The 23,972-nt window shown below is 42.2% G+C and overlaps 1 protein-coding gene across 5 annotated transcripts in view; it reads left to right on the top strand.

Annotated features, from left to right (window-relative positions):
• Window positions 1–23,972, top strand: part of Pld5 (phospholipase D family member 5) — a 379,814-nt gene that overhangs the window by 338,155 nt on the left and 17,687 nt on the right. For all 5 annotated transcript variants that reach the window (XM_076548018.1, XM_042258659.2, XM_076548019.1 and 2 more), the window contains one exon: window positions 14,995–15,192. In XM_076548018.1, the coding sequence (XP_076404133.1) occupies window positions 14,995–15,192 (198 nt within the window). The remainder of the gene's footprint in view (window positions 1–14,994; window positions 15,193–23,972) is intronic.

Raw genomic sequence — 23,972 nt, 5'->3', positions numbered from 1 at the left:
GATAAATAAATAACATTTTTTAAGCAGGTGGCTGGGTAGGTAACTTCGTGGTTAAGAGTGTGCATTGCTCTTACAAAGGACCAAAGTTCAGCTCCCAACACCCATGTCAGCTGGCTCTCAGCTGTCTATACCTCCAGCTCCCAGAGACTCAACATTCTCTCTGGTCTCCACAGATACTGCCTGCATATGTATGAACACACACACACACACACACACACACACACACACACACACACACACACTACACAGAATTTTTAAAATACTTTTTAAAATTGGGTGTCCATAAATAAAGTAGATTCAGGCTTAACACCTTGTAAAAGAAACAACTCAAATGAGTTGTAGACATAAACACAAGGACCAGAACTGTAAAAATTCCAGAAGAAAACATAGAAATAAATATTTATAGACAGACATTGGGGAAAGATTTCTAAAAATATACAAACCATTATCTATAAAGGAAAAAAATTGACTAAATTAGAGTTGATTAAAATCAAGGGTTTCTGGTGTTTGAAGTAGACTGCTTTGAAAATAAAAATACAAACCTATACCCCCATAAAGAATTTGTTTCCAGAATATGCAAGAGTCTTAACATGAATGAAACTCTTCAAATCCATTAAGGAAAATAATCCATTTCTAAAATGTGCAAAATATATGAACAGGCATTCCCTGCATGGAAGGCAAGATAGCTCATAAAATATACCATCAGTCATCAAAGAAATGTGAACTAAAATCAAATGCAGTGACACCACCTGGCCTTTAGAAAAATGCAACTTTTCAAAACTGAAAATGAAATTAAAGTAAGTTAAAAAGAATACCAAGTACTACTGGGAGGTGGTGGCACACACCTTTAATCCCAGCACTCAGGAGGCAGAGGCAGGTGTATCTCTGTGAGTTTGAGACTAGCCTGATCTACAGAGTGAGCTCCAGGACAGCCTAGGCTGTTCCACAGAGAAACCCTGGGAATTGGAGAGATGGCTTAGCAGTTAAGAGTATTTGCTGTTCTTTCAGGGAGCCAGGCTAAGATATGGTTCCCAGCACCTACATGGCAGCTTATAGAAATCTGTGACTCCTGTTCCAGGGGATCTAATGCCCTTTTCTGGTCTCGGATGGCACAAGTTTTGCACATGGGGAATGTATATACATGCAGGCAAACACACATACACATAAAATAAAAATAAATAAATATTTTTCAAATCAATAAGCACTGTCACTAAAGTGAATAGTCATTTTTAATTAATTAGCAGTCTGGTGGTGCTCTGGAGCACTCTGGTAGCTCCAAATGTTCCTAAACAAGCAAGCACAGAAGTTCCGCTGGGTCCTGAGTCCTGTGGAGGCTTAACATACATTCAGGTTATATGTTTATTCTAGGGCCCAAGTCCGGGTTCTGACCTTGAACACAGCCAGCCCTCCAGCCGCTGTGGTCCTGCAGGCTGGAGTCCACCACGCACCAGACATCCTCTGCCTCCACCTCTGCTCCTGACCCTTCCCACCTCCCAGCTTTGTGCACACCTTCTCCCTTTGGGGTGCATCTTCCGACTGTCATTTGAAACTTTAGCTACAGTGTCAAGATCATTTGGGATCTCCCCACCTCCATGCAGCCACTTCAGCGGTGATCTGCCCATCGAGATTGCAGCTATTTCAGTCCCCGTGAGCTCTCCTTAAAGTCATGCAGGTGCACACTGCACCGCTGAGCCCCACACTTGGTCCAGGGGTTGTAAACCCATCCTGATCTGGTGGTATTCCCCTCCATCCAATCCTGCTGAACAACGGCCGTGTTTTCCTTTGGCCTCTTATCCCATTCAACTTTGCCCCATCGTTCTTTGGGTGTGCTTTTCTTCTTTTTCATTACTGTGAGTACTTCACATAGCCAGCCGCCCTTGTGCATCTACTTACACATCGGGGATCTAGACTTGTCTGTCAGCTCACCCTATGTGCCTAATTCAGGGCTTTACACAGAGGAGGTGCCACATTTTTAATTGTTGGGTTGAATTGATTTATAAACCCTGGATACCAGACTATGAGCTCACTAAACAGGTGCCAGCTTTCTGTAGAAATGCATTACTAATAAGATTGGGGGAATCATTGTTTTGTAATTACACATGGGACCACACACCTTTCTGGTAATGTTCGATTGCCAAACTATTTCCTTTGCTATAACTGCCCTTAGGCCTCTAGTTCATTTGAATTATTGATGACAGCCATGTCCTGGTAATCCCAAACCATGCAAAGAAGTGAATAATTCAGTTTTCATTGTTGGCCCAAACAAGCAATTTGAAGTCGGCAGACAGAGCATCTGCGATCTCCTTCTGGGCATCCAACAGACACTGTCTTAATTTTCCCCATCAAATGATAGATGTTCATTGGCCAGCTTTCCCTGGTATCTGGTCTCTCTGAGGTTGCAATGTGGTTTTGAAGATGTTCTCAGGCTTGGCCCAGAGTTCCCTGGATTCTGTTGCTGTCCCACCCATACTAGACTTGGGCACATGCTATATGACAGTTCTAGACTTGGGCACATGCTATATGACAGTTCTAGACTGAACATATGCTGTATGACAGTTCGAGAATTGGACACATGCTATATGACAGTTCTATGTATGACAGTTCTAGACTTGGGCACATGCTATATGACAGTTCTAGACTGAACATATGCTGTATGACAGTTCGAGAATTGGACACATGCTATATGACAGTTCTAGACATGGGCACATGCTATATGACAGTTCTAGACTTGGGCACATGCTATATGATAGCTTTAGCTATATAATAGCTATAACCTTACTGGGTGGGTTAGTAGAAAACCCTTAAACATTTCCTTCCATTAGATTCTTGGAACCATTTCCATCTGTATGACTGCAGATGTGTTTCTAAGTAAGAAGTGATGTTCAAATCTTAGATGGTCTTTTAAGAGAGAGAGAGAGAGAGAGAGAGAGAGAGAGAGAGAGAGAGAGAGAGAGAGAGAGAGAGAGAGAGAGAGAGAGAGAGAGAGAAAGAAAGAAAGAAAGAAAGAAAGAAAGAAAGAAAGAAAGAAAGAAAGAAAGAAAGAAAGAAAGAAAGAAATTTTTTTAAAAAGCAGAGCCAGGTATCAGGGTGAAAACTGAGAGATCAGAGAAGCAGAGCAGCCAGCCACTAGTTCTTACCTTACGAAATCCTCAGGCTAAAGAGAGTGAGTTCCTGTTTCCTCACGCCTTATATATCTTTCTCTGCCCTGCCACATTACTTCCTGGGATTAAAGGCCTGTGTGCTTCCCAAGCAAAGGCATGGGATCTCAAGTACTGTGATTAAAGGTGTGTGCCACCACTGCCTGGCTCTGTTTCTCTCCTATACTGCATCAATATTGTATAGCCCACTGTGGCCTTGAACTCACAGAGATCCAGACAGATCTCTGTCTCCCAAGTGATAGGATTAAAGGTGTATGCCACCACTGCCTGACCTCTATGTCTAATCTAGTGGCTGGCTCTGTCCTCTGATCCTTGGGCAAGTTAATTAGGGTACACAATATAACATCATAAAGAAGCCCCTAAGACCTGGATGTTATTTGACTTAAAGTCATTGTTGGTCTTATTCATGTGGAAACAGCACTATATTATTTACAGTAAGCTTTCCTACTCCTCTCCATCTTTCCCTTTCATGGCTTCTGACAGTTGTTGTCAAGCAGCTTTGGGACTGTCTGCTTCCTAAACCCTTTTGAGAGGGAATCACCCTGACTCTAAGAGAATTACATCTCAGGAGCTTCAAGATGGATTATGAGAGCTTCGTAACTGTGAAGTTCCTGCAGGACAAGATTCTGGGATTTTGATTACTTGGGAGTTTTGATACTTTTCCCAACATTGCCATCTCAAGATCAGGAGATAGGCACTGAAGGATAACTGGTACACCACAGGGTCACCAACCTGATTCCACAATCTCACCTGGCCCTGCTCTGGCTGTTCTATGGGGAGTAAGCTCTAGGAACATGGATCTAGGGTCAGACAAGGATGTAGCCCATGTCAATTGTGTTTTCATACTCTAACCTGTGCTTTCTCTCTAAGGGTACAGTTTCAATGTATTAATCACTATTGGAACTGTTAGCCAGTGCTCTGTTCAGAGCACTGTGTTGGCAGTGATGGCAAATACTAGGAAAGAAAATGGAAGTTGATTGGAATGTTCCTACCTGATTCAAACCTGTGGGAATGACAGCAGGAGAGTGAAGTTGAGAGTGTTGGACACAGAGATCATTCTTGGACATTTAGAAAGCCAACAAATGCCACCCTGATCTTTATGAGCTCTGTGCCATTTTTAATGCCCCTGAGGCTCAGAAAATGGTGGACAGATGTCCTTTTGTTACTGGTAAGGTCAGAACAGAAGGTGTAGTTTAAAGTATGCTCACATGTATGATCAAAACTGAACCTCCTTCTACTTCCCTAGTATTGAATTCACCAAAGTTAAAGGCATGTGCCAGCCATAAATCTGTGAGTCATTTCTGTACAAGACCTTGGAGGGCAGGCCTCAGATACCCAAAGGTTAATGGCTGTACTAAGGGGAGAAGCCAGGGATCTACATGCTGAATCCATTGCCAGCCTCACTAGGAAGGACTCACTCTGCCTACCATGGGAAGAGGAGTTGGGGTAGAGAGAAGGCAGAAGTTATATTTTTTGATACTTCTGAAAAAGTAGAAGCTCTTAATTCTTTGGGCCAAAGTCTTGGGCAAGGTGGGACATGTGGGAGAGGGGTGCATGGGTCTGAGAATCTGGATGGAGACACAGATGGCCAGGTTACAGTGGTGTGGAGACACAGTCATGATTCACCATTCTGTATTTTAGACAACCTTATGAGCTATTGTGTGAATGTCTCATCCTGCTGTAATCTGCAGCCTCTTTCCCTCCATTTCCTTTTGGAAGCTTCCCTGGGTGTTTTGTTTATCAGCTTGCCATAGTGATAAACTGAGATGTAGAAAATGTCTAATCAGGTAAATTTCCCACTTGAAACTAAGAAGATTGAGAAGGCAATCTGAGTCAGGCCACAGCAGGGCATGGCGAGTCCTCTGTGATTTCCATATCCAAGTGCAGCAGGTCACTGGGTGTCTGACAGCCCTTCCCTGAGTAAGGCTGTGATGGAAGTGAAGGGTCACCCAGCATGATCCCTTCTGATAGCTGGTTGCTTAGAAAAATGCTGAATCTGGGAGAGGAGGAGGAAGATGATGGCAAATATTTATTGTTCTATGTGCAAGATTTCAACCTACACACACACACACACACACACACACACACACACACACACACACACACACGTAGATATATACTGTGGTAGTTCAAATGACGTGTCTCCTGACAGTCTTTGGCATTGGAATACTTTATCCCCAATTGGTAAGTTTGTTTGGGAAGGTGTAAGAGATTTGGCCTTGCTGGAGGAGGCAATGTCACTGGAGGCAGGCTTTGAAAGCTAAAAGATCCATACCATTCCCAGTTTGCTCCCCACTTCCTGCTTACAGTTCCAGATAGGAGCTCTCAGCTCCATTCACCATGCCTACCTTATGCCGCACTTCCCGAATGTGTAGTGGTAGACTCTTATCCCTCTGGACCTACAAACCCAAATAAACCCTCTCTTCTATAAGCTGCGTTGGTCATGGTGTTTATCACAGCAATGGCAAAGTAGCTACTCATATACATATGTGCATATTTATGGGCATATATTTATGACTATATATGTATAGTCTAACACATACTTGGTTTTTTTAAATTAAAATATAATTACCTAATTTTCTCCTCCCTCTTCCTCCTCCAACTCCTCCGGTATTCCTCCCTGCTCCTTTTCAAATCATGACCTCATACTCTTTATTATTATTGGTGTGTGTGTGTGTGTGTGTGTGTGTGTGTGTGTGTGTGTGTGTGTGTGTGTGTTTATAGATGCAACCTGCTAAGTCCATTTAGTGTTGTTTGTATAATAATTTTTAGGGCTGACCACTTGGAATCAGATCACTGTTTGGGGTGCTCATTTCTGGGGAAGGCTAATTCTCCCTCTCTCTCTAGTTTTTAATTGCCTGTATCGAGGGTCAGATCCATGAGACCTATGACAACATGGGTAGTTGTTGTTCAGGTCTTGTGTAAGTAACCATACTGTTGGGATTTCATGGGAGTAGGTCCCCTGTCGTACACAGAAGACTCAATCTTACAGCAGACTTCCTGGCCCTCTGGCTCTTACAGTCTTACCAGCTCATTCTTGACAATGTTCCCTGAGCCTTAAAAGTAAGGGAAGTGTTGTAGATGTGTCGACTGGGGCCGGACACCCCACAGTTGGTTGTTCTCTGCATTTTGACCAATTAGAGCTTTCTGTAGTAGTCTCCATCTATAAAAAGAAGCTTCATTGTTGAGGGATGAGAACTGTATTTGTCTGTGGGTATAAGGATACGTATTTACAATACAGTTAGGAATTATACTGGTTTGGGGAAGTGGTGATACTACGTTCTCCTCTGAGATATAAACCTCACTAGCCATTGGCTAGGTTTCCAGTACTAGACATGATATCCCTCCTGTCTAAGTGACCATAAGGCCAATTAGAAAGCTGTTGATTATGACCCAAATATGAGTACTACAATTGCACATTTAGAGGTATTTGCTGTGCAGATTATTGTTATGGTTCCTAGGCATCACAGCTGAGTAGAGATACTGAATGCTTTCTTTTCTTGGAAGCTTGTATAGCATCTTCTACTAGTACAAAAGCTAGTCCTCAGAGGGGAAACTTTTGAGTCAGATTCCTCCAAATCCTGCATGCTTCATTCCTCATTCACAGATATATTAAGAACATTGTCAGTTACAGGCACGAAAGGGTGAGGAACTTTCCCTGAAGCAGGAAGGAGGTAGTTAAAATTCAGTCCTGAGTCCTTGCTCACCTTACCAGGCTGATGAACTGAGGATGATTATCCGTTGCAATCAGTGTGTCAGCGGGCCTAGTGGGAGCCCAGCCCTCTGGTCTAGAGAGGCCATGCCTCCTCTGGTCATTCTGATATGTTCCTAGAGCCACATGGCAGGGAAAAGGGGAAGGCAATAGGGATAGGTGTCTAGATAGGATTTTTTTTTTCAAAAAACCCACCACCCCTCATTTGTCCCTTTATGAGGGTACAAGTGTCCTGAAGCATCCCTGACTCAGAGGCAATCCTGAGAAGTCTGGGAGTCTGCACTCTGAATTAAAAAGGCACAAACAGGAAAGATGGAGGTCCTTTTCCTCTGAAAATCTTCAAACCAAAACCTTTCTATATCTCAAGATCTCCAACTAGAACCTAACATTGAATTAGTTGTGCAAATTACAAACTATAAGCTGAAAATTACTCATTCAATCCACCTGTCCATTTTGCCCTAATTTGAGGACTTCACTTTGACAATAAAGAGTAGAACAAGATTCACACACTTTCCAATGTACTTACAGAGGAGATCTTCTCTACGCTTCTGGATTTCCTCAATAACTTCATCTCTGCATGGCAACTGATCATCATCATCATCATCATCATCATCATTATCCTGGTGTGGAAGGGATGGGGTGTTTTATAAACGTGAAGAGAAGATAGAGCTGCTCAGATCTGGCCCTGTGTTTTATCAGAGTCAGTAGATCATTGGAGAGGCTTGAAAAGGTTACCAAAGATGGTCACCTGAAGCTGAAATGACTTCACCTTGCCTGTGGTCATTGAGCAGGCAAGAAGACAGAGGTGGATGTGGTGGTACACACCTCTAACGCCAGCACTTCAGAGAGGGTTTGAAACAGCCTGAACTGTACAGTAAGACCCCGTCTGAAGAACATTAAAAAGTAATACTAATAATAAGACAAGAGCAAGAATGACAGGAGAACCCTGGTGCTATTTGGGGATAATTTCAACTCTTGTAAAGAAGGAAGATGAAATTAAAATACCCCCCAAAATAACTGAAGTGTGTTTCCAAATGGTTTGATCCCATTCTACTCTCCGGTCTCCTTCCTCTGAGATTTCTCCATGAATATTCTCCTGTCCTTAATCTGTCAAGGTTTGGCCTACTGATTTCCCTTTTCCAAAATAAGGTCAAGAGGTGGTTGTGTGGATTTTTTGCAGCAGAAATGGCAGATTCATAAAACATTACGGTAGTCTGGAAAGTTTTCAGATCCTTAAAAAGATGAGGGGCCAGTGAGATGGTTCAGCAGGCAAAGGCACCTGTCCCTAAGCCTGGCAACTTGAGGATGATATCAGAATACACAGAGTAAAGGAGAGAGGTGACTCCCCAAAGTTAGCATCTGACCTCTACGCATGGGCTTTAGGATGCATGTGTATGTATGCACCTGTGCACATACACACCTGTGCACATACACACCTGTGCACACAAAATAAATAAAACATTTTTTAAAGATGAAGCACTGATGAAATTGGGATAATGGAAAGGAGGAAGAAAGGGAAGGGGATGGCGGACTCGGGGAGGCAAATGACATAGTATGATGCTTTCATAGTTTTATTGGGAAAGGTCTGGCTTGAGTCCGACATCAGAAGACATTGTTCTGTGATAAGTCAGTTTCCTTTGGGAGCTTCCGTTTCCTTAGTTTAGAAACAAGGGTGAGCTAGCTGTTCTCAAGTTCCTGTGTCCTTGCCTGTCTCTTCCATTGGTCCTGTTCCTTCAGGGAACATTATTCCCATGTGGCAGACATAGAAAACCTGACATTAGCTAGTTAAATAGTACCAGCTACCTAACTGGGAATAAAGGGCCAGGACAGTGGGTACATTTCAAGACAGGAGATGTCTTGGAGCCCCCAAAGTGCTATTATTCATTCTTTTATTATCAATAACAAAGATTTCACCTTCAAGGTTGAAATAAATGAAGCTAGAGCTCACAGTAATTAAGTTTCCTGCAGTAACTCAAAATATTAATCAGCAGCTAACTGGGAGCCTGGAAGTTGTTCGCAGTTGCAGGATCTTTTGTCTTCGTCAAGAAATTTTTAAAAATACTTGTTTACGTTTCCATACAATTATGGAAACAGCACCCTGCACACATGTGGATGATAAATGATGCTGTGGTTTGGCTGGTTGCATGAATTACTCTGAAGCACAGCAGATGAGGAGGCTATAATGTCTTTCCACTCCCTGTGATGCTAACAAGAGAATCCATCAGGTGCCTGCCCTGGCTGCCACTCCACAAACCCATCAGGCCTGGCTGCTGTTAGCCTGGCTGCTGTTAGGCTTCCACTTGTGTCCTAGCGAAGAGGAATCTCTTTGTTCACTTTGATCACCACCTTCTGCCCATCCTAAGTTAATTAGAATAATTATTAGAAATTATTAACAATAATTAGAAATGGGTTTTAGCTGTGCATGGTGGTAAAACACCCAGTAATCCCTGAACTAAGGGGCAGAGGCAGGAGGATCACTGGACCTTCGAGGCTAGCCTGATCTACATAGCAAGTTCTAGGCCAGCCAGGGATACATTGTGAGGCCCTGTCTCAAACAAATAAACAAAGGTAAAAGGAAAAAAGCTCTAGTGTGATGTCATGTTTTCTCTAATTTTTTCTTAATTTTGAAAATTTTCTTAATTTTTGACTCAGAACACTTGATCAGACAAAAAAGGACATAGAAATAAACAGCAGGACTGGGCCTTCACCTCCAGGGAACATCTTGACTCAAGTGCTCTGCTTAAGGAATGAGTGTTTCTGCAACACACATTATACACTTTGGACCCCAGATTCTATATAGATACACAAACTCATCTTGTTATATATGAAATGAAAGCAGAGAGAAAATTGTCTAAGGGGATGAAGGAAACTAAAGAAATGGAAAAGTTAGAGAAAGAAATGGGGTAGGAGGGTACGTGGAGAAACATGGCCAAAGTTCATTATATATTTATATTAAAATAGCCTTATAAGGCAGGTGTGGTGGTACATGCCTTTAATCCCAGCACTTGCGAAGCAGAGGCAGGTGGTCAGCCTGGTCTGCAAAGTGAATTCCATGACAGCTAGAGCTGTTACATAGAGAAACTCTGTCTCAAAAACAAATTCTTATAAAAATCCAGTACTGTAGACAACTTAACTGATACATCTACAATACAATCCCTATACCTAAGGCTCAGAGAATATGATAGAAGAGGAGTTGGAAATATTTTAAGAACCAGAGGCTTAGGACATCTGCTACTTCTATATGACAGGGAAGTTATACTCACAGAATTTTAATGATGTGATTGCCTAAATAAGACCAACACAATAACAAAGGCAGTTGACATGCCAACTTGGATAGAGAAATTTCATGAGACCCAGGCCCTAGATGAAGAGCTACAGGCAATTAATGGATGCTGAGGGAGAGAAAGAGAGTCACTCTTCTTCAAGGATGGGCCCCTTGATAGGCTATTCAGTCCCAAGTGGTCAGTCATAAACACATACACATATGAGCAACAATTGGTAGACTCAGTAGGCTGTATTTGTGAGTGTGTGTGTGTGTGTGTGTGTGTGTGTGTGTGTGTGTGTGAATAATAAAGAAAAGGTCATGAATTTGAGATGGAGTCAGGGAGGACACAGGAGGAGCTGGATGGTATGAATACATTATTACTCTATGAAATTCTCAAAAACATTAAATTAATAAAAAGAAATTAAAGACACAGATAAATGAAAAGATATCACTCACTAAAGAAGTATTCCTACAAATGCAACATCCAACTGTCATTAAGTTCCCTAGGCTCAGCTGCCTTTCTTGTTAGGCATTTGATCTCTCCAACCTTAGTTTCCTTACATATGAGGGGGATTTCAAGAGAAGTTTAAGAAAGCAGATGTGTTGCACCACTATTCACAATAGCCAAGTTACAGAATCAGGCTAGCTGTCTGCCAGCAGCTCAACAGACCAAAATAATGTGGAATACGTGCACAACACAGTATGATTTGCCCACAAGAAGGATAAAGGTGGGCCATGCCCATGAAGATGAATGCAGCAGGAGATCATGGCGTCACATGAACTAAGTCATTCAGGAAAATCAATGCCATGCCTTTCTCACATTTGTAGATCTTCCACTTTATATAGTTGTGTGAAACCATATGCTACATAAGATATGATCATGGAAGTGAGACTCCCTGACAGAAATGAATGGGAGTAACAAGCCAGAGGGATGAGAAAGGGCAGAGGAAGGTGAATGTGGTCCAAGTACACAACAGACTTCTATGAAAATGTCTCTGTGAAGCTCATCACTGTGTGTGCCAGTAGAAAAGGATGCCTGTTCAAGAAAATGATTTTAAGACACAGATGGGTGAGACATTTGGAGTGGTCCCCGGAACACAGTGACCAATGAGTGCTGCTTCTGTTATCTCTCATCAAATAAGCATTTTCATTCCATGCTCCAAATTTTCCCATTCGCTTTTGAAGTTTTGGTTCACCAGATACCCAGATTAAAATCCGTGGTGGCACATGTTCTAAGATACAGTCTATCACAGAGACACCAGAAGTGTCCCAAGAGGACTATTTGGCTTTAGGTACCAATGGGAAAACCTTTTCCAAATACAGCATCCTTCTCGGTGCTTGTCCACAGCTATCACTATTGCCGTTCATTCAATCATCTCCCTTGAAGTTCCTCTGCCCTGCTGCTGAACAACTTGCCACTTTAACTAGAGTGATACTCAACACCTACCTAGCACTTTGTCTAAAAGTAACTGCTGAGCAATGCTCACTGTGCAGCACCACAGACCTGTCTGTCCTCACTGTCCTACGACGTGGGTGTAGGGTCACTGCCCCCAGCCAAAGGCCAACAGGATAGAGAGACAGCCAGATGTGGTGAGAAGGTTCCTGAGGCATCTCAATAAGTGAGTTCTAGGGTGTTATGGCTTCAGGTTTCTGTTAGGTGATTTGGGGATATGCTTGAGGAAGCAAGGCTTTTTTCATGATTGGATGCTGGTGGGAAGTGAGGGAGGAGGTTCTAAAATGAGGTAAGCTAAGCTGTAGTGAAGAAACCACACTGAGTCAGCTTGGCTAAGGCATGTGTGGTCATTTTCATGGCTCGAATAATGTTCACGTTTTTGTGTGTGTTCAGTCTCAATTACAAGGTCTCAGTTTTGCCTCAGTTCATCATGAATGCCCGCAGGGTGGCCCTATCTGTGATAATGTTCTATGAAACTGTTTCCCAGAAAGCTGAAGGCTCAAACCAGATCTCAGAAACACAGAGACATGGCTGAGGGTTGCAGGTCGGTCCCCAGGTGTCACAGCTGGCTTTTGCCTTTCTCAGTGACAAAAAGAAGTCGGAGAGCTTGTCCACAGTGTAGATGTAACCAACCGTCTTATTAAATAAGAAACACAGAAACAATGTAAAAGAGAAAGCCGAGAGGTCAGAGCTCAGAGCTAAAATCTCACCCTTCCTCCTGCTGTCCCAGCTTCGCGAAAAGAGACCTACTTCCTCTCGGTTCGTATTTTTAAAGTATGTTGTTCTGCCTTCTCATTGGTTGTAAACCCAAACACATGATTGCCTCGTCACTGTCTGAATGTACAGCCCCCTAGGTCTTAAAGGCATATGTCTCCAATGCTGGCTGTATCCCTGAACACACAGAGATCTTATGGGATTAAAGGCGTGTGCCACCACCGCCACACTCTTGCTATGGCTCTAATAGCTCTGACCCCCAGACAACTTTATTTATTAACATACAATCAAATTAATATTTCAGTACAAATCAAAATAATATTTCAATACAATTAGATTACCACCACACCACAGCCACACAGCTAATAAACTGAGGGGCCATGATGCTAATACAATTCTGCCTGTCTCTAAGTTCAGTCACATGGTAGTGTACAAGCTTATGAAAAAGTCTGTTGTATCTGCCTGATTTCCCAGGAGAATCCTGCTGAGCTTCTTGACAGAATCCATGGAGAGAATTGCATTCAGTCTCAAGAATCGGGCTGTCTGCTGATCTCAGTGAGATCCAAAGTCTAATTAACTTACCTAATTTCAGTGGCAGCCATTTTCCCTCCCCTTTCCACATCTCTGGTCTGGCTTTGGGTCAAGTATTCACACCTATGTGAGGAAACACTGCTGACTGGAGGTCTCCAGTGTGGCTCATTTTAGATTGTATCATGATTTTATAATGCATGCTAGTTCTCTTCTGTAACTTTATGCTGAGTGTCTGGAGCTAGAGACTGTGCCAGCTTCAGGGATGGGTAACAGTAGCTGGTCAGATATTGTCTACTGGACGGATGTCTGGCCCTTGAAATAACTGTTAGTCCGAAATGCAAACAAGCTGTGTTCTCAACAAGACGTCCTCACAGCAGATCAACCCAATGCTCCCTGATACTGAAAGCTTAATTTAACAGAACAGCTTTTGTGGTGCAAGGGTCCAGCAGTAACAACGCTGAAGATGGTCATAGAGAGACCCCCTGACAAGGCTAGCCTGAGACCTCTGGAGACTCAATCTTCAGTAGGAATGTGGGGCCTTATATGGGTCAGTGGGCCTTCTCTCCTTTGCTGAGCTCCCCACACTACAAACAATGGGGTGTAGATCCTAACAAAGGGTGTATTTTAAGAGTTACTGTGGAGTGCTGGGGAGCAGGCTCACAGGTTAAAAGACCCTCGGGATCCAACATCCCCACCCTGTAGTTCAACCCCATCACCTAGAAAGAGGTGTTGGCACACTTAGACCTGTATACACAGTCTCTCCTCCCTGCTTAGCTCCAGCCATTCAGGTCTGAGTAGATGGCCCATGTCATAACTAGGTATCTTTGCATATGCCTGACCTACCTGCCCACTGAAACCTTTCATTTTTCTTAACTTTAATGTATGTGTTCCTCTGACTGTAACAATACTGAAGAAATACTTGCACAAATGCACACAAGAATATGTCCAAGGATGTTTATGTTATTTTTGAGACAAGTTCCTGAGCAGGTTAAATAATCTATGTATATCTATTTGTGGTTGCCATGGAGCTAGAGAAATAGACAGTTCAAAACAGATGAACATGGAAAGGCCCTCATAGTATGTTGTACTGGTAGCCCTGGAGGACAAGGGCATACAATCCCTACATGGTAGTCAGTCTCTCCTGGAGAAAGAAAAAGATGGGAAGGAAATTTCATATTCCTGCTTTGGTTCCTCAGGAGCCCAGGTCTCCCAAATAACTCTTGACTGGGAGATTAAGTCATATAAAGCATTCACATGTGTGTTCTGCTCTCTTCCAATCAAAATTTTACATTGTTTCTTTGAGCAAATCAGATATAATGAACAGTTTCCACAAGGACACGGTAGACTCAGAGGAAGCCACTGTGGTCTTTGCCGGGGTATATCTGACCACCATTCACAAAACCTGCAATCAAATTCTTAATTTACCACCAATTTGATCTCTGACTTGTAATTTTACTTAATTCTGTGGGCTTCACTTTCCTTCTCATGCACTGAGGAAAGAGGGACAAAAAATACTTCCATGGTCTCTTCGGTACAGGGTGTTAGTCTACTGCTGTCAAGGAGCATGCCATTTTTGTAAGAATAACAATTTGCCATAATTTTTAATGATTGTAAGCACTGCTCTTATGTGTATTAACCAGTCTGTTATAGCAACTCCATCTGTGTGGTTAACACTATTACCCCCACTTTATGTAAGAGGACACTGATGTCCAGAGATTAAACATATTACTCAAAAATCACATGGCTCTCACACTGCAGAACGTGGGCCGATTTCCAGGCAGTGCGGCTCCAGGATCTATGACTACAACTGCTCTGTAATGTTGCAATGGAGGGTCATTGTCCTGCTGCTTAAGTATCCATTAAAAAAAATGGTTTTGAGGGGGAAAAACGTGAAAAGCCAATATGAAAACTGTAGCTGGTAAAATTGTCTCTGTAAAAGGCCAAATGCAAAAAGGGAGGAAAAGTTCTATTCCTGTACATGAACATTTTAGGATACTTTTCTTCTATATGCTATAATGTGGTCCTAGCTACATACTTCTGTGTAACAAAAAATGCATTAAAAAAAAGATGTCTCTGCTACAGCATTCTTATGCATTTTTTTCTCTGAAAATAACAGCATCGATTGCACCCCACGTTGATGCTCTCAATTTTAATTTCACAGATGAAAGAACTCGGTGTCATCTTCTACAACTGCAGCTGCCTGGTCCTAGATTTACAAAGGATATTTGCTTTATATAGCTCATTAAAATTCAAGAGCAGAGTACCTCAGACCTGGTCCAAGAGACTCTACGGAGTGTATGACAATGAGAAGAAGCTTCAACTCCAGTTGAACGAAACCAAGTCACAAGCCTTTGTGTCGGTGAGTCGTACACCGTCACTGCTTCATCACCCCTCAAATTTTGTCCTCCCAAGGGTTGGTATACCAGTCCCTCAGACTCCTCCCTAACCCCCATCACATCCCAATCTCATGACCTCTTTTTCTTATAACCCATTGAGTTCAGTTAGCACTACCCATGTGGGCATGGGTGGAAGGCCATTGACTATAGCATGGGCAGCATACCAGAGACCACACCTTTGAGGAAAACTGACTCTCTGTCCCTTAGAAGCCATGACCTGCCAATACTCTCAGCTAGAGATGGTCCTTGGCATCCCTCCCATATCATGGAAAGCTGACTGGCTTGATATTATTATGTAAGTCTTACATGCAACCACAACTGCTGTATGAGTTCATGAGTACAATTGCCCTGTCATGTCCAGAAGACACTATTGAGCTCCAGTTCCCACTGACCTCTGCCTCTTAGAATCTTTCTGCACTTCCTTTTGCAACATTCCCTGAGCCTGTGGGAGGGGAGTGCAGGGGAGCCCGTTGGGGCCATTTTACAAAAGAAGACACTAAACACATTCCAGTGGTATGAAGTCCATCCCATGGGAAGCACCACTGAGGCCCAAGCTCTGTGGGCTGACAGCTGATGAGCCCTTCATCCATGATTCCCACATGTACCTAACAGTAGAACCCTCGTGAGACAAATCTGAGGGAACTTAGTATGGAAAACAAACAAAGCCAGAGCTGGTGTATTTGCTTGGGGCAGGCCAGCACAAGGCTACCCCTGATATCTTCTGACTCTGGTGAAAACTAGTACCTCATCCTTACTTCCTGCTATCACCCCACTACCCTCCCCACCATGCTGTTACTAGGAACTGGGGGTGTGTATGTCTAGGCCTCTGATCCCAGTCTTTCCAAATTTTAGAACCACTAAGAATTAGCACCTGACCTAGGGTGAGACCTCACGAGTCGGACCTGAATCACACTCCTGAGTTCATCCTGATGTTCAGCAAGTCCTCTCTAAACCGTGTTCCTACATGACTGCTGTTCTTTCTCCCTGAATGGGTGCCAGAGAACATTTATCAGAGAGCAGTAAATTCTATCCTTTTTACCCTTTGCACGTAAAAGCACAGTCTGAACATCCAGAAGACAGTACCAGATGGCCAAAAGGAGGGTGAAGTTTTTTGTGTAAAATAACAAATTCACATAAATGTGAACAGCCCAAGATGGGAAGGACTTCCATGGAGCAGTGGGACTTTTGGTTGGTTGGTTGGTTGGTTGGTTGGTTGGTTGGTTGGTTGGTTGGTTTTTACATCCCAACCAAAGATTCCCCTCCCTCCTCACCTTCCAGTTTCTCCTCCCTTCCCCCATCCACTCCTCCTCTTCTGTTTCTCTTCAGATAAGGGGTAGATCTCCAATGGGTATCAACCAGCCAGGTATATCAAGTTGCAGTGAGACTAGGCACTTCCTCTTCTATTAAGGGTAAATGAGGCAATCTGATAGGAGGAACAGGTCCCAAAAGTAGGCAACAGAGTCAGAGACAGGATCTTCTCTCACCATTAGGAGTCTCACAAGAAGGCCAAGTTACACAACTGTAACACATTTGCAGAGAGCCTAGGTTGGTCCCATGGTTCCCTGATTGTCAGTTTGGTCTTTGTAAGCCCCTATGAGCCCAGGTTAGTTGATTCTGTAGGGGTTTTTACAGTGTCCTTGTCCCCACTGGCTCCTACAAAATGCAATAGTAAGCAGAATCATTACAGAGAGCCTTTTAGAAGCAGCGTTTTCATTGCATCTCAAGATAACAATAGTACTCAAAGGCTAGAATGTATTCCCAATCTGTACATAAGCAGCAATGGGAAACAAAGTACATGATGCCTCACATAAAGGATCCAGAAAAATAGAAGAGAGGCAACAAGAAATAAATGAAGGAATGAGCAACTGTTTGAACAATCATGTAGCTTAAATTTAAGATGAGAATCTTAGACATAAGTGAATAAGGTTCTTGTCCACATTTAAAAGGGCAGATGTTACCTTTGTGAATTCTAACATTGCCATATCTATCATAGAGAGTCTCAGGCCCTTAGTTAAACCACTGAAAGTACAAGGTCTCTTTTCTGACACCTCTTCACTAGAAATGACAGTATACCTTTGCTCTAGTCTAGGGAAACTTAAAGATTGACTTTTAATCCAAGATATAGCTAGCAAATGAACTGAAAAATACATATTCTGGTAGTTAGCTATTCAAAATTACATAATCCTTCTTTTCTATTTTCATTTCTTTGATTTATTATTTTATTTTCTCATTAATAATATCAATTCTACCTTTAATTTAAATCCAACAGATACTGAGTAAAAAACAATTTTGACCATCTATCTGACAGAGAATTAGTACCTATAATCTATAAAGATATCAAAAATTAAACACCCCAAAACTGTATCATCCAATCAATAAATGAGCAGTTTAGTCAAGCAGATAGTATTCAAAGGAAGAAAAACAAATGGCCAGTAAAAATATGGAAAAAAATCACCATCTTTAGTCATCAGGGAAATGCAAATTAAAACTGCATTTAGAATCTATCTCACCCAAGTTAGAATGGCTATCATCAAGAAAACAAATGACAGAAAATGCTAGTGAGGATGTAGGGAAAGGGAGACACATACATCACTGTTCCTGGTGATGTAAACCAGTGTAGCCACTGTGAAAATCAATATGGAGGTTCCTCAAAAACCTGATAATAGAATTACCGTATGATCTAGCTGAACCACTCCTGAGCATCTATTGGCAGGAATTTAGGACAACAGACCACAGAGACACTTTTAGATCTTTATTTATTGCTATGCTAGTCACAGAATGTAAGATGTAGAATCAGCCAAAATGCCCTTCAGCAGATGAAAGGAATTAAAAAACAAACAAAAAAAAAAACCTGTGAGTACACACACACATATACATGAATTTTACTCAACCATAAAAAAAATGGAATTATATCATTCTTAGGAAAATGAATGGACATGGAGATATTATTTAATGAAATTAGCCAGATTCAGAAAGATAAATCTCATGTTTTCTCTTATTGTCTTGGTTAGCTTTCTATTGCTGTGATAAAACACCATGACCAAAATCAACTTGAAAAGGAAAGGGCTTATTCACCTGACAGCTTGTAGTCCATCATCCAGGGAAGTCAGGGCAGGAACTCAAGGTAGGGACCTGGAGGCAAGAGCTGATGCAGAGGCCATGGAGGAGTGCTGCTTACCGGCTTGCTCCTTATGGCTTGCTCAGCCTACTTTCTTGTACTATTCCATGACCACCAGCCCAGGAACAGTATCATCTACAATAATCTGGGTCCTCCCACATCAATCATTCACCAAGACAATACCTCAAAGTGTTGCCTACAGGACAATCTCATGAAGAGATTTTTTTTTTTTCAATTAAGATTTCCTTTCCCAAATATGTGTGGGTTTGTGTCGAGTTGGCAAAAATCAACCAGCATACTCATATGCAATATATGTATGTGTGTGTGTGTGTGTGTATCTCCATGTGCATACACACACACACACACACACACACACACACACACACACACACACGCACACCTGGTTTTGAGAAGATATGAAGTCTTACCTGTATTTTTTTAACCCTTAGAGAAGCCCCACCTTCAGAACTGGCTCTTTGCTCTCACTCTTTTATTTATCAGAGCTTTGTAATTATTTGTTTATGATGTTTTCCCCATAATTTTATAAGACTCTAAAGATTGCATGCCCTCTTCATATTCCCCAGACCTCACTCAATGCTTTGAAAGCAGCAATAAATAAATAAATGTTAGACTGGATTTATTGGTAGTAATGTTGATGTAAAGTTCCAGAATGTATATAGCTTCTGCAGTAATATATGCCAAGCAAATGCCAAGGCAAATTAATTTAAGTTCAATATATTTGTTGTAAAAAAAAATAGTACATCATATTTTTGGAAGTTGACAGTCCCAAAACTAAGTTGAACACATGCAGAGACTATCTGAAGACTTGAAGAATCACCAGTCCTAAAATTATACTTTTGATCATTCAGTATAATTAAATATAAATTTCCAGTTATGATATAGAGTGTGGATCATTCCCAACTCACTAAAATTAAGAGCAAATTTCTAGTTATGATATAGAGATTTGATCATTCCTAACTCACTACAACTAAATACAAATTTCAAGTTATGATAAAAAAATAGGAATTATTTATAGTTTTCTCATGAACCAAAAATTGGCATGTGGTTAGACTTATCTATATGACTTCTAGTTCCCAGGTAGCAGATAATTGTGATTATCACATATTTGAAGTCAGAAGATGGAAAGGGGTGAGAATGAGGTTTATGTCTTGTAGATTTCTTTTCACAGACCTTAATGTACTTGAAAAAAACCCTACACATTTGCTTTCTAGGCCAAAGTTTCATTTGTTCATGGTTTGTTTATATTGATCAGGTATGAGATGGGTTTCATTTCTTGTTCTTAATCAGTTCATCTGCCTGTCAGTCAGGGAGATGTATCAGTTGAGAGGGGAAGACACTGAAAAGAACTCAGGGCTGCTATGAAGAAAAGGTAGCACACCATATTCCTTCCTAAAGCTCCTATTTTCTATTAATACTTATATTTTAGCAGCTTTATTGAGAAAGAAGTTATTTACTCTGAACTTAGTCCTTTTAGAGTTCATAGTTCCATGAGCTTTGGTCTATCCAAAAGACTCTGCAGTCATCAGCACCCTCACATTTCAGAATGATTTCTTCACTACAAGGGAATTGCCATAATCATTAGCAGTTACATTCTGTTTTCCCCTCCCACAGCCCTAGAAACCTCTGATCTAGACCTTTATGTATGTGCCCTTTCATGGAGATTTTATCTAAACATAGTCTTTTTACAAAAGGTAGTCTTTTGTGACTGTTTATTTTTTTCACCTAGCATACTCCAAGCATGTTATAGCATGGATTTATGGATTTACCAGTAGTTCCTTTGCTTCTTTTTATGGCTAAATAATATTGTATTGTAAATATGCAATACTTTGTGTAAGTGTGTGTTGGTTAATAGACGTTTGGTGTTTCTATATTCGAGCTCTTGTATATATGTCCCCTGTGAGCATTCATATCCAAGATTATATCTAAGTGCATTTTTAGATCTTTGGGGTTTATACTTAGGAATAGAATTGCTGATTGTTCATCACTTTGAGATACTATTAAATTGCTTTCTAAATGGGTTGTACCATTCTAAAATCCTACCCATCATATATCCATGTTCCTGTCAACATTTCTTGTTTCTGTCTCACGGTAACCTTCCTAGTGGGTGTGCCCTAAATGTTGCTATGTGCTGACTACATCTTTCATTTGTACTCAGTGTCCACTGGGAGAGCTCCTAGGGAGGTCTTCTACATTCTTTGTACAAGGCCCTTGGCAAATGGAAAATTTGCACATCTTCTCTCCTATTCTGTAGGTTTTCTTTCCATGTTTTGTTATCTCAATGTATATAGTCTAGAAAGACACCATGACCTTTTTAAAAACCAGGAGACCATTGTGAAGTAAATTGGAAACCTACTAAATTCTCTACAAGGTACCTACTGACTGAGTATGCAAAATAAAATATGCATACATCTAACACTTACTGATCCAAGAGAAAACCTAGATTAAGCCAGACACAGGGTGCCTCAAGAATTCTTGATCAGTAAAGGCAGCTGAAACATCAAGCAGGCTTCTACTTCAACTGTGCAATGAAGGAACACACCTCACCAAGGTTATCACATTCCTTCTGAAGTGCTGAGGGGAAGAATGTAGCATCCACCTCTCTGCACAGTGGAAGCCAGTTAGCATTCTAGCAGAGCAGTACATCATTCTTTCGTGTTGTTGTATATTAAGGGACATTATACTGTCTATGGGGGTAGAACCAAGGCCCCAGATGCAAAGACACTGGTGTAAATAATCACACCTTCCCTTAATAGACACATGGAGCACCTGCCAGGCCCCAAGCATTGTGTTAGGCAAAGGGAACTCAAGAAAGACTAACCCAGATTAATGCCCATAATGATGTCTACATGGGGACAAAAAATTAGAATGCAGCTACTCCAACTAAGAATAGAGGATGGGGTGAGATAAATGTAGAATGTTTATCAGTTTATGAAGTACATTCATGTTCATTTCACAGTTACTTACTGAGCATGAAATATGTGCCTGGTACAAGGGGCAGGAGCTGTAAAATAAATAAATAAAAGCTCAGCCCAAGAGCTGGCAGATATGCAAACACGCCACCAATGAAGCAGTATCATGAAGCTCCACAGTACACAGAGCTTACCTTAACCACTGACACATGCCACTTGCCTAGACCTGAGCCCGGAGCATGGCAGACACCTAGGAATATCTGCTGATAAAGCAACCAACCGCGTGCCCATGACCCATGCAGAGAGCAGGCTATTCTCCTCTTCAGTCCTCAGATTGCACCAGCGTGAGAGGGCAAGAATCTTACTAACTCCATTAAGAAGCAGACTAGCCGTGCCTAGTGATGCCTGTGATCCCAGAACTTGGAGACAGAGGCTGGAGGATTGCTGCTAATCTAGGGTCAGCCTGGGTTACACACAGAGACTTCAGGACAACTGAGGTTACACAGCGAGACTCTGTCTCATGAAGGGAAGGAAGGGAAAGAGGGAGACAAAGGGGGTGGGGTGGGGGTGGAGGCGAGACGGAAGGGAGACTACAGGTAGATGGTGTATGCTAATGTTCTTGGGCTCTAAGTGTGGAATCTGGCCTAAATCACAGGAGCTCTCACTCTTGCCCTGACATCTGGGCACAATAGCCCCCAACCATTCCCCTCCTAAATGTGCTTCTCTCCAAAAGCAAAGCCCAGTTTGGGATCCCAGGATGAAACTCAGGAAGTTCTTAACTGAAACAAAACCATGAGTGTTTGGACACGCTTCAGAGCCCAGGGACCTGTCCAGAGAGCATTTCCTCAGCTGCTCCGTGGCACCCCGAGCCATGTCTAAGACAGGCCAAACAGGCTGAAGAAATTAAATCATTTGAATGTATGATTTTAATAATATAGGAAAATGAATAAAACACAACCCCTAAAATCACGCTGGAAACAGTCTAGCTGACAGAGAAGCAAGTTCAAGCAATTTTATCTCCGAATGTGCTAAATAAGGTAGAGGGTAAACTCTGGAGGTGGATTGTGGGAAGGGTTGTGTAGCAGTGTGACTCAATGCCCTGACACAGCATGGTTGAAATGGTGAGGCTGGCACTGGGGATGCAGCTCAGTGGTAAAGTGCTTGCCTAGCCTAAGGTAAGCCCTGGCTCCCACCATTCCCAGGGATGGAGAGATGGAGAAAATAAAGGAGGGAGGGAGTTGATAAGAAAGAAAAAGAAACATGCAGCCTAGGAGCCCAGAGGCAGCCTCCATCTGAAGATCTAAGGAAGAAAGGAAATGTTTCATGGAAGCCATGTATCTGAGCTGGAATTTAGAGAGAGCTCCAGTGGGACAAGCAGGGAAGCGTGTCACCCAAGGTCCCAGTGGATCAAATGTCAGGAAGCAGAGGCGATGAGGACACAGCCATGGGCTGGGGACATGGGGGTGGGGGGCAGAATAACAGCCAGGGGTACTCATCCCCAAACAGGACTTCATCCTGAAAGCCACGAGTATCCATTTGTTAAATGTCATGGAGACTAGGCAATGGGTTTGGAAGAGCATTTGAATGCATTTTTTCCCACTAAAGAATGGAAGTTTATCTTCCTTCGAAAAGCAAAATAACTAATCCAAAGTATACCTTGCCTACTGCTGGCCAAGAAGACTTTATTGCTTATCTTTCTCACTGCTGGGTCCACATATCTTGGGGAAGCAACTTGATGGAGGGAGGGTTTATTCAGCTCACATCACATCTGCAGTCGGGAAACAGTGGAAGCTGAATGCTGGTGCTCAGCTTGCCTTCTCTGTTAATGCGGTTCAGGACTCCAGTCCATAGAATACTGCCACCCACAGTAAAGGTGGGTCTTTCCACCTCAGTTTACCTAATCTAAGCATTCTCTCAGAATCATGTCCATGGGCTCATCTCTTCAATGATTCTAGAGCCTGTTGAGTTAACAATCACTATTAGCCAGTTAACAATCACTATTAGCCATCACAAGAACTTGCCGGGCAGGGATGCCTGGAAAGTGTTTACCCTTAATATGCCCCTACATAGCCACTTTGCTCCTTCTGTGGGGAGATGTTCATCCCAGTACCTTCATTCTGTGAACCATATAATAGGGTGAGATTCCCACTAATGCAGGTTAAGGCACTGGGGACAAATGACTTGGGAACTCTTATTGTCCCATGGTACCATTCATTCCAGACAGTTCCAGAAACCTTTATCCTCTCTTTTGTGCACCCATGCTTCCCACAGGGAACTGCTTGTCAGAAAAAGGCGGCACTTACAGGAGATGCTCTTTCTAACCCTCCCCACTGGGAAAACAATGAAGATTCTGAAGAATATCTTCCCCTTGCTATACCATCTGCATCTAAAAAGAACCTATTTTTGTAAGGAAGTTCAGACATGAGAAACATACCTCCAGCATCATTTGCCTCTTTTCTCATTGTGCTGATGTCTGGCATAGTGTCTTTCTTCTCTGACTCTCTTGATGGGTTTGGGCATCACAGTAACTTGGGTTTTTCTTGGAGGGTTATAGATGATCTCTACCGTCAGCACTCCTCTTCCCGACTCGATGAAAGATCCAGAAAAATAAGACTTTTAGATTTGTGTCTTGGATATTTTTATGGCTAATATCACTTCTCAGATGAAATGACTTCTAGAATAAATTGCTCTCTCT

Source organism: Peromyscus maniculatus, chromosome 11 (genome assembly GCF_049852395.1).
Source record: "Peromyscus maniculatus bairdii isolate BWxNUB_F1_BW_parent chromosome 11, HU_Pman_BW_mat_3.1, whole genome shotgun sequence".
Taxonomy (NCBI): Eukaryota; Metazoa; Chordata; class Mammalia; order Rodentia; family Cricetidae; genus Peromyscus; species Peromyscus maniculatus.
Note: the sequence above shows the minus strand (reverse complement) of the source record. Positions and strands in the feature narration are given on the sequence as shown.